Source organism: Populus nigra, chromosome 1, assembly GCF_951802175.1.
Source record: "Populus nigra chromosome 1, ddPopNigr1.1, whole genome shotgun sequence".
In the NCBI taxonomy this organism is placed as follows: domain Eukaryota; kingdom Viridiplantae; phylum Streptophyta; class Magnoliopsida; order Malpighiales; family Salicaceae; genus Populus; species Populus nigra.
Window position 1 is genome coordinate 15093016 of NC_084852.1, and position 12043 is coordinate 15105058.

Below are 12043 nucleotides of genomic sequence, written 5' to 3' on the forward strand. Positions count from 1 at the left end.
AAGAAACCAATCATGCATCAGTTCCATTGCTGAGCATTTTTGTTAGTATCTCCTCAAAGATCTTTAGACGGGTTTTAACCTACTATTTAGTTATGAGGTTAAAAGTAAAGCGAGTACTAGAATCAGTGAATAACTCTGTCAGCCCAAATCTCAAAAAAAGGTTTAATTTTTGTGTTGGTGGTGGTATGCTTGATATTTGTGGTTGTGGTTATGTAGGGTGCTATGATGGTTTAGGGGCAATGTTGGTGTCTAATTTAATGACTATGGTGGTGTGGGTAATGGTCTGAGGGGTGAACCGATTGACTAGTTTCTGGGTTTTTTGAACAGGTCTATTATTTTTGGATAATTAGTGTTCATGCTTGAAGAATAGTTTCAACAATAATCACAAAATTCCAGGGTTGTGCAAATCTAATCTCCACCGTTAAGAACAAAGAGAATACCCAAGTGAACCTCCTAAGCAATATGGTGCAGATCTAACGATGAGTGGAGGAGCACCAACCCGACGAATATGGCTGCCTCGAAATCAGCTTTTCCAGTAAAATACCAACAATGATTTCTCTTAACAACAGTGGGTGGCGGAGTTATAGCTCCGTTAGCCCAATTCTCTGTAAAAAATCTCTTCAGGCTTTCTCTCTCATCATCAGCTCTCCAAATAAAAACGAAACAAAAAAAACCTAAGTGATCACCTTTTTATCGTATTTAGCTTTTCATAGTTACTAGATACATAACCCGCGTGATGCCGCAGGTTATTTTTTTTGCATAAAAAATATTAAAAAAAATAAAAAATAAAAATTTTGGGGTTTTCTGCAAAGTTATACCCAAGAATCTTGGTTTGGTTACAACGCTTGATCTAAGAGTAATATTTATAATATTAATAATAAAATTAAACTTGCATGACCCAAGTTTAAGTGAGCTTGGTTGAAATACCGAACCCAAGAATATTGGATGTGGGTCTGGTTATAAGGTTGTGTCATAAAAGTGTGATAATTAAATAGATTAATGAAAAAAACAACGAAAAAAAATCAACAGGAAGGAAAAAACTAATGAAGAAAAAGAAAAAAATTGAATTAATTGAGTTAACCCTTTAAACCAAGTTATCCCGTAAAACCTGAGATTCGCGTCATGAAAGTTTGATAACTAAATAGAAAAAAATGACGGGTTTACCCAGAATTAATCGGGTTAACCTATTAAACCAATTAACCCGTCAAGCCCAGGATACGTGTCATGAAAGTATGAAAGTTTGATAATTAAATAGAAAAAAAAATTAACTTTAACAAACTAAACTAAATGAAAAAAATAACTCGTCAAAAATTAAAAAGAAAAAACAAAAGAAAAAAACAGTTATATAATATAACATAATATAATATAATATAATAATAATTATCATTATAATGAAAAAACGTGGGGAAAATTTAAAAAAAAGAAAAAAAAAACGTGGGGAAAGTTAAAACTAAAGCTAAATTCTCAACCAACTCAATACTGAAAAAATAAATTTAACAAAGATAATTTTAAAAAAACATGTGGGGGAAATACTGCAGCCAAACAAAAACCATGTAAGAGAAACACTGTAGTAATCCATAGTGTTTTTTTTTTTAAAAAAAAAGCTACAAAGCTAAGTTCTCAACCAGCTCAATATATAAAAAAAACCGACAAATGCTATTTAAAAAAAAAACAAAAAGTCAATTTTGGGTAAAAGAAATGAAAAAAAAACATGTAAAAAAAGGAAACAAAAGCGGAAAAAAAACACGTGGGGGAAGCTATAGTATTTAAAAAAAAAAGACAAAAAAACTAAATTTTCAACCAGTTTAATAGTAAAAAACATAAAATCAACAAAATAATTCTAAAAAAAACAAAACAAAAAAAAAGAAAATATGTAAAAAATGACAATTTTGGGAAAAAAGAAAAACAAATAAAAAAAACATGTGGGGAAAGCTAAAACTAGATTATCAGCCAGCTTAATATTGAAAAAATAAATTCGATAAAGATAATTTTAAAAAAAATATATATGGAAAAACACTGTAGCAAAACAAAAATTATGTAGGGAAAACACTGTAGCAATCCATATTTTTAAAAAAAAAACTACAAAGCTAAATTCTCAACCAACTTAATAAAAAAAAAATAAAATCTACAAAGACCATTTTGAAAAAAAAAAGAATAAAGAAATCATAAAAAAAAAACAATGTATGAGAATATTATAGCAATCCACAATGTTTAAAGAAAAAAACTACATAGTTAAATTTTCAACCAACTCAATATTTAAAAACAATTAGTAAAGATAATTTTGAAACAAAAAAAAAATAAAAATAAAAAGAAACAAAAAAAAGAAGAAGAAATCAATTTTGGGTAAAAAAAAAAAACTACAAAGCTAAATTCTCAACCAACTTAATATAAAAAAATAAAATCTACAAAGATCATTTTGAAAAAGAAAAGAAAAGAAAACAATATATGAGAATATTATAGCAATCCACAATGTTTTAAAGAAAAAAACTACATAGTTAAATTTTGAACCAGCTTAATATTTTAAAAAATTAAGATAATTTTGAAATAAAAAATTAAAAAAAAAAAAGAAGAAGAAATCAATTTTGGGTAAAAAAAAGGAAAAAAAATGTAAAAAAAAAAAAGCAAAAAAAAGCAAAAAAAAAAAAACCCCTTGCTGCTACAGTGAAAAACCCACACGTTTTAGAGTTCTTATTAGTCACATAACCCGCGCGATGCCGCGGGTTATTTTTTTTATAAAAAATACAAAAAAAACTAAGATCTAAAAGTGTTAGGTCTTTCTGCAAAGTTATATCTAAAAATCTTGAGTTTGGTTATAATACCTGACCCAAAAGTAATATTTATAATAATAATAATAATAATAATAATAATAAACTTGCATGACACAGTAGATCTAGTCCTAGCTCTAATACCAGACCCAATAGTCTTGGATGTGGGTCTGACTGTAAGGTCGTGTCATTAAAATATGATAATTAAATAAATTAATTAAAAAGAAAAAAACCAATAGAAAGACAAAAACTAATGAAGAAAAAGAAAAAAAAATCTGAATTAACTGGGTTAACTCGTCAAACCTTGGATTCATGTCGTGAAAGTTTGTAACTAAATAGAAAAAAAAATTGACGGGTTAACCCAGAATTAACCAGGCTAACCCATCAAACCAGGTTACCTGTTAAACCCGGGATCCGTGTCATGAAAGTCTGATAACTAAATAAAAAAAAAATTGAACATTAACAACCTAAACTAAACGAAAAAAATTAATTAAAAATAATAAAAAACAAAAACAAACAAAAGACATAAGCTTGATATAAATGAGGAAAAAAAATCTGAATTAACTGAGTTAACTAGTCAAACCTGAGATTCACGTCATGAAAGTTTGATAACTAAATAGGAAAAAAAATTGATGGGTGAAACAAAAAAAAATGATTAAAAAGGAAAAAAACAAAAAACAATTCAGGTTAACTCGTTAAACCAGGTTAACCCGTCAAACCCGAGATTCGTGTCATGAAAGTATGATAACTAAATAAATTTTTTTTTTCACATTAACAAACTAAATTAAACAAAAACAATTCATTAAAAGAAATAGAAAAAAATGTGAACATTAACAACCTAAACTAAACAAAAAAAATTAATTAAAAAAATAAAAATAAACAAAAGACATAAGCATATTACCAATGAGGAAAAAGAAAAAAAAAATCTGAATCAACTGAGTTAACCCGTCAAACCTGGGATTCGCGTTATGAAAGTTTGATAACTAAATAGAAAAAACAAATCGATGGATCAAACGAAAAAATTGATTAAAAAGGAAAAAAAACAAAAAAAAATTCAGGTTAACTCGTCAAACCCGAGATCTATGTAATAAAAATATGATAACTAAATAAAAACAAAATTTCACATTAACAAACTAAATTAAACAAAAAAAAATCATTAAAGGAAAAAAACTACAAAGAAAAAAGAAAAAAAACCCATAGGCGAAAAAAAAAACAAAAAAGGAAAACAAAAACAAAAAAAAAGAAAAGAAAAAGTCAAGTGTTTCACTATGCACTGTGTGCACAGTGATACATTATATGTAAAACAGAAAAAAAAAACTGCTGCTACAGTAAAAAACCCGCACATTTTAGAGTATTCTACTAGCTTTGATACCCGCGCGATGCCGCGGGTCATTTTTTTTGCATAACAAATATTAAAAAAATAAAAATTTAAGAATCTTGTGTTTTTCTGCAAAGTTATACCCAAGAATCTTGGGTTTGGCTGCAACGCCTTACCCAAGAGTAATATTTATAATATTAATAATAAAATTAAACTTGCATGACCTAAGTTTAAGTGAGTCTGGCTGTAACACCGGACCCAAGAATACTGGATGTGGGTCTGGCTATAAGATCGTGTCATAAAAGTGTGATAATTAAATAGATTAATTAAAAAAAACAAAGAAAAAAATCTACAGAAATGAAAAAACTAATGAAGAAAAAGAAAAAAAACATTGAATTAATTGGGTCAACCTTTTAAACCAGGTTATCCCGTAAAACCTGGAATTTGCATCATGAAAGTTTGATAACTAAATAGAAAAAAAATGATGGGTTTACCTAGAATTAACCGGGTTAACCCATCAAACCAAGTTAACCCGTCAAGCTTAGGATACTTGTCATGAAAGTATGAAAGTCTGATAATTAAATAGAAAGAAAATTAACTTTAACAAACTAAACTAAATGAAAAAAATAACTCGTCAAATCAGGTTAACCCATCAAACCCGAGATTCTTATCATGAAAATCTGATAACTAAATAAAAAAAAATTTAACATTAACAAACTAAATCAAACAAAAAAAATTCATTAAAAAAATCAAAAGAAAAAACAAAAGAAAAAACAGTTATATAATATAATACAATATAATAATAATTATTATTATAATTATAATGAAAAAACGTGGGGAAAATTTAAAAAATTGAAAAAAAAAAGGTGGGGAAAGCTAAAGCTAAAGCTAAATTCTCAACCAACTCAATATTGAAAAAATAAATTTAATAAAGATAATTTAAAAAAAAACATGTGGGGGAAACTCTGTAACCAAACAAAAACCATGTAAGGAAAACACTGTAGTAATCCATAGTATTTTTTTTGAAAAAAAAAAGCTACAAAGTTAATCTCTCAACCAGCTCAATATAAAAAAAAAAAACCAACAAAGGCTATCTAAAAAAAAAAGTCAATTTTGGGTAAAAGAAATGAAAAAAAAATGTACAAAAAAGGAAACAAAAGCGAAAAAAAACACGTGGGGAAAGCTACAGTGTTTTAAAGAAAAAGACAAAAAAACTAAATTTTCAACAAGCTCAATAGTAAAAAAATAAAATCAACAAAAATAATTCTGAAAATAACAAAACAAAAAAAAAAGAAAATATGTAAAAAATGACAATTTTGAAAAAAAAGAAAAAAAAACATATGGAAAAAGCTAAAGATAGATTATCAGTCTGCTTAATATTGAAAAAATAAATTCGATAAAGATAATTTAAAAAAAAAATATGGAGAAACACTGCATTAAAACAAAAACTATGTAGGGGAAACACTGTAGCAATCCATATTTTTTTAAAAAAAAACTCCAAAGCTAAATTCTCAACCAATTTAATAAAAAAAATAAAATCTACAAAGACCATTTTGAAAAAAAAAATAAAGAAATCATAAAAAAAAAAACAATGTATGAGAATATTATACCAATCCACAATGTTTTAAAGAAAAAACTACATAATCAAATTTTCAACCAACTCAATATTTAAAAAAATTAGCAAAAATAATTTTGAAACAAAAAATTTTTTTAGAAAAAAGAAACAAAAAAAAGAAGAAAAATTCAATTTTAGGTAAAAAAAACATGTAAAAAAAACAAAAGCAAAAAAAAAAAAACATGCAATGAATATCCCACGTGTTTTAGAGTTCTTTAATTAATTAATTAATAGTTAGTGGAAATGTCCCCTGCAACAGAGGACATCAATTCTCTAGACGACAAACTATACCTAGAATTAGCCCCCCATATGGGGAGTCTCGCGTCATTAAATAAAATAACACCAAAATGCAAAAAGAAGCATCTGATATTGAAGAACAAACATAATCAATAGTTAATAAACTCAACCCAAACCCTATCATTTAGGGAAACATCCAGTCAAAAGAAATTGGTGTGCAAGATCACGCATCAGACAATGCCTCATCAGCTGTGTATGCCATCGGATCCACATTGTACAGGAAAGACCTCACAGTTGCAGAAATTTTAGCAATTCAAGCACATTATTTCCATTCACGGCTCCACAATGATCTTCCCAGTAGCATGACCGTCGATACTCTTTGCCCAAGCATCTTCAGCCCTGCTTAATGGATGCTTTGAGTCGATGACTGTTTTAAGCTTCCCTTCCTTTACCAGATTAACAAGATAATTCAGGTTCTCGCCATTGGGAATCAAAAGCAGCGGCACCAGCTGCTTCTTGGAGAAGGTAAGTTTCTTAAAAGCAAAAGTCATGAAGGCACTGGGGCCAGGAGTGATATCTATAACCTTCCCATTTGCACTCAGATTTGGCTCAAAAGTGCTCCAAGGAACGCCGGCAGCGCAGTGGATCACAGCATCATATTTCTTACCAGATGGGCTCTTCAGAGCTGCTCCTTCCGGGGTTTTGTAATCCAGAACCTCATCAGCACCTAAGCTCTTCACAAATTCGATGTTACGAGCCCCACAAGTGGCAGTCACATGAGTGTTTCCAAGCTTTGCAAGCTGAACTGCATAGTGACCTACACCACCTGAGGCAGCAGTGATCAGAATATTTTTCTGGTTACCACTTCCATCAAGCTTGACCCCAGCAGATTGAGTGAGAGCCTGGTGAGCTGTGAGCCCAGCAACAGGCAAGCCTGCACCTTCAGCTGCTGAAACTTCAGGTGGCCTTGCAACTGGCAAGCTCTTCTTAGCCACTACAAATTCAGCTAGTCCACCTCCACTCTGTTGTTTTTAGAACACACAACAATTAATCAAAGAAACAGAACGAAACAAAATTCAGAGACCAATGGTAAAATTCCTCCATACACATAAGATTGCCAAATGCTAAAATGCACTTTTCATATGTGTACAACTAAGTAGATAGCATATGCCAAGTCCCAGGTCCAAACTCCTATGTAACACTTAATGGTATACAAGATCCATGAGCAAGGCATCTAAGCAAACTAACCTCTATAATGCGCCTCAAGTTGGCCATACTACAAACTAGTAAAAAAAATTCATAAGCATCAAAGGCTTTGATCTGTTTTCTTTCCAAAGAAGGTAGCTACAATGACGACATTAAGGTATCGCTTTTGTGTTTCATTGAAGCTGAGCAAATGTCCAAAACAGAGTTATCTGATTTTACTTTTTAGGGGAGGAAACTAAGTTGCCTATGGAGAAGAGAAATAACAAGTAGTCCTTGATGAAAGTTGTATTTCACCGTTCACTTTCATGAAAGATATTGAGGGCATGAAGGTTGGCTGTTCACACAATAGACAGATTTAGCTATAAATTATTCACATTTGTTATTGACTCATACCTCTGTCAATACCTGGAAACAATTTTCTACTTGTGCTTTATCTAATATGATGAATGCAACAATTTTATTATCTCACTCTTCAAATCACCCCCAACCCCCTTTCATGTTGATTTTTTAGCTTACAACCAGTCATCCATGTCGTGTAACCTTCAGGCCGTGTTGATGCAAGCTGGCTTATTTGATATGACATTATTTAAGGCACAAGTGAGGGTAAGGTTGACCCCAATTGTGTACATAGCCATTAAACCAAAAAAAGATAATCTAGAGGTCGCCTCACCAATGTAAATCACTTGAAATATTACGAAAATAACGAAATAAAAAACACCAAAATATTGAATGAGCACTTACAAGGTGGCTTAGAATAGCTACAACTTTGTCACCAGTTTTGAAATTTGTTACTCCTGGTCCAACCTCTACAACCTCTCCTGCCACATCAGTGCCTGTTGCGACAAAGGTTTCTTCAGCCAAAAAGTGAACGCTGTGTGTGTGTGTGAATGCGTGCTTGGCAAACACACAGTATTGCTAAAACTATGAAATTAATATATGAGCATGAGATTGAAAGAATGTTAACCACATGGATTACAAGCTATCTTTCAGAAGGGTGCTGGAAATAAAGTTTAGATCAGTTGTTTCTCCATTTGTATCTTGTTTTAAAAATTGTAGATCTTTGTTGACATATGGGGCAGTTCACTGAACAGAGAGTATGGTGCAAGTCCTGGAGCAGTGACTACAACAACCATCTAATCTTAACAAGGAACCCTCTTTTTAAGCTTTTACATTGTTTAAACGAGACCAAGTAAAGAACCCACAAGCCATTGGAACTGACAGAGTAACCATGGAAAGGAAACCTTCTGCCAAACAGCACCCCAACACAAATTCCCAAAACTTTGACACCACTGAACTGAAGTCAAACGTTTGAAATGGTAAGTAAAGATTATTGCTTTTGCATTCATATACCATAAAAAAATGACAAAGGTATGCCAGTTTCCAAGTTCCGCATTCTGAAAGCTAAACAAAGGAACAAAAAAGTATCGAATTGGCAACTAATATTTAATATTGACAACTAGTATTTAATATTTATATGGAAACGATTCTATTGAGATGGTCCCCAGTAACACCAAACCCGTTTCCAAAGTTTCCTAGATGCAACACCACACCGTTACAAACTTAAATCCAAATCAAAATAATGAGTAAGCACCTAAAAGAAGAAAATCATGCAATCAACTAACATTACAAAGAACAATTTCCTTGTGGATTAGGCTATATGGCGGAGTTTGTGTGCAATCAAAAGCCTTAACAAGCAGTAAGATAGTGTCTGAGTCAGATTACATATAAAAATCAAAGTCCACATAAAGAAAGAAGTGAATCACCGGGGATGTAAGGGAATCTCCGAGGGAGTAGGGGGCGCAACATCCCCTTCTGCATCTTCCAATCGACTGGGTTTAGACTAGTTGCTTCTAACTTGAGCAAAACCTCGTCTCTCTTGGCACTAGGGACTGGAACCTCAACATGCTGCAACAAGCAAAACTATTTTATATAATAGCAGTAACTCACAGTAGGTGCATCAATTATTTTTAAAAGAAATATTTTAAAAATAACCATTTCACACTTTCAAACACCTTTATTATTTAATTATTTTATCAAAAATTAAAGCAAAACTCACATCACATCCAATCCTTCTCCTCCTCCGCCACCACCACCACCATTATTATTATTATTATTATTATTATTATTATTTAGAAACAAAAAGAAATGGGGGCAAGAATCTATAATTCATCTCCATGTTTCAACAATTACTAACTAACTAAATGGTCATCAAAGAAAAGAAAAGGGACATATAATTACGCTAACAAGATTTGGTTAAAAAAACAATTAACCTTTAAACCAGCGGCGCCTCCTCCATAGGTGCTATACTGAACGGCATGCATCAGCTTCCCTGCCATATCCAATAGAAGCGACGCCGTTGTTATCAGAGAAACAGAAGGAAAAAAACCTGGGCACGGAAAGAAGAGAAGAAAAAAGTAGTGGAGCGTAAGAGGAACTGGCAGGAGAGGAGGCGGTGGCTTCACGGTAAAACTTAAAAGAGAGATAAGAGAGGCCTACTGTCTGTGCTACACATGTCTACCATACGGGAAATGACAAACTTTTGTTATCTTTTTTTTGCATTAATGGAAAGGACAAAATACAAGTCGGTTATAAGAAACTATGCCCCCTAGGAATTTATGCCTGTTTTGTTTGCTGTGAACACCATTTATACCATTTTTTTAAAAGGGAATAATAATAATATCATAGAAAATGCATCCACTGCCATATCCAAACCTGGATCACCTGCACTAGGCTCAACAAGATCAATTGATAATCAATACTTGAATTATATTTTTGTCTATTGATGTATTATCTCATATGAATAATTATCAGATTTCTTACTTTATTTGGACAGCTCTAGAATCAACCCTGACTTTGCCATCGACAACTAGAATTACATTTCTTCATTTGGCTTTTTTAAACTGCAACAACTACCTAGAGAATTCATTTATACTTGTATGCATTATGGGAAAACATACAACAATGAATTGGTAACAATTAATAAGCCACTCACTCCTATAATTTTTAACTTATATTTCTTTAAAGTTCGATGATGATAAGGGTTCAAGGGCTTGATGATCACTTTGATAGCTCGATTTGAACTTGTTACTTTCTTGAAATTGCATAGTTTTACTCTTGAGCCATAAATTCTTACACAATGATGACTTTTAATGCTCTTCATTAGACCCACATCTACCAATAATGTTATAATCCTCTCAACTAATATTGATAGATAGTCCACTTTTGCTAACATTGGTAACAACTTTAAATCTTATTTCTTTTCTAGTAAAAATGGTACTTTCAATATAATGCATGATAAAAATTAGTGAGATCAACAAAACAAAAAACATTTTTTTCGAGAAAATAAATCATGTTCAACTCAACTATAATAAAACACCCAAACTTAGTGTTAAGCCTACAGTAATTATAATCATACTACCTTATCATGTTTCCTTTTCTTTTTAGGTGTTAGTTCTCTTCTTAGAGGAAACTTTTTAGACTCTTTAATTTTGGACCCTTCAAGTTTTGCTATCAATACTTTAACTAATCACTCTTCTCTAATCATGGTCAATTATGGCATTTTAATGTTAGAGCAACACAACATGTCAAGGCATAATAGAACCCTATATTAGCTTTGATCAAATAGGTGCTATATATATATATATCACCTTGAAAATACTTCAATTCATACACCTTAAAATTCCCTAATGTTATCTTTTATTTTATGTGTTCATAATATCATGAAATTCTTTTTTTCTATAAGATAATTTGCTTTAAATAATAATGTTTTCTTTAAATTTCATAATCACTTTCATCTTATCAATGATCGAGTTTTTAAAATTATCCTTATGTCCAGCACAATTATAAATGGTTTATACCAACTTCAATACCAACCCTCTAACTATAATCCTCAAGTGTTATCTATCATAAACTTTGCCATGGAATTTGGCATCAATGGTTTGGTCATCCATATTCTCGTATCTTGCATTGAATTCTTTCTAATAAGGCTCTTCTGATTTTTCCTCAGCTAATTATCATTTTAATTAAATAGCTTTTCCTTTAAACAAGTCTAGTGAATCTCATTTAGGTTTATCGAAGCATATTGGTTTAGCTCTGTTAGACTTAGCTTATATTGATTTTATGGGTACCTCACCATCTTGTTCAATGAATAGATATAAGAATTTTGTTTTTGTTATTGATAATTTTTTCAAATACGTATGGTTTTTTTCCTTTACTCAATGAATTCAAGACTAATGATGTTTTTATCTAGTTTTAAAAGTTAGTTGAAAATTAGTTTCGAACTCATATAAAATAATTTTAAAGTCACCAAGGAGGCAAGTTTTAAAAACTAATTTTATATTTTAAAATTGTAGGCATTGCACATTATATTATTTATCCTTATACATACGAGCATAATAGGTTCGTGGAATGTTGTCGCCGATATTGTTATTGAAATTGACCTCTCGTTACTTAGACATACTTCTCTTTTATAAAAATTTTATTATTATCTTTGAACTTTTATTTTTTCTTATCAACTGAATACCTATACCAATTCTTCAATATTAATCTTTTTTTTTTCTAAACTTTTCAAATGATAACTTGACTATGCATTTTTAAAGGTTTTTGGTTCCATATACTTTTTTATTCTACATCGATACAATAAATATAAACTTGATTTTCACCATACCTCATTTGTCTTCCTTGATTATAATTCAGATCATCTAGGATACCATTGCATGGATATCTCTACTCATGATGTCTACATTGTCCATCATTGTACATTCCATGAGTTTCCATTTCCTTATACCAAGTCCACTTCATTATTTTTCTCTCCATCATTATAGTCCTTATCTTTTTATCCTTCTAATATCAATTCTCTATGTTTAACATTATTTTGTCTACCTTATTACTCTTTTTTTCTGT

The 12043-nt window shown here is 30.7% G+C and overlaps 1 protein-coding gene across 1 annotated transcript; it reads right to left on the reverse strand.

Annotated features, from left to right (window-relative positions):
- Window positions 1-6046: 6046 nt before the first annotated feature.
- Window positions 6047-9710, reverse strand: LOC133682366 (chloroplast envelope quinone oxidoreductase homolog). Its single transcript, XM_062105718.1, has 4 exons — window positions 9412-9710; window positions 8905-9046; window positions 7883-7974; window positions 6047-6957 (listed from the first exon to the last, which is right to left on the reverse strand). The coding sequence occupies exons 1-4, from the start codon at window positions 9475-9477 to the stop codon at window positions 6268-6270; spliced, it is 990 nt and encodes a 329-aa protein (XP_061961702.1). The 5' UTR covers window positions 9478-9710; the 3' UTR covers window positions 6047-6267.
- Window positions 9711-12043: the final 2333 nt, after the last annotated feature.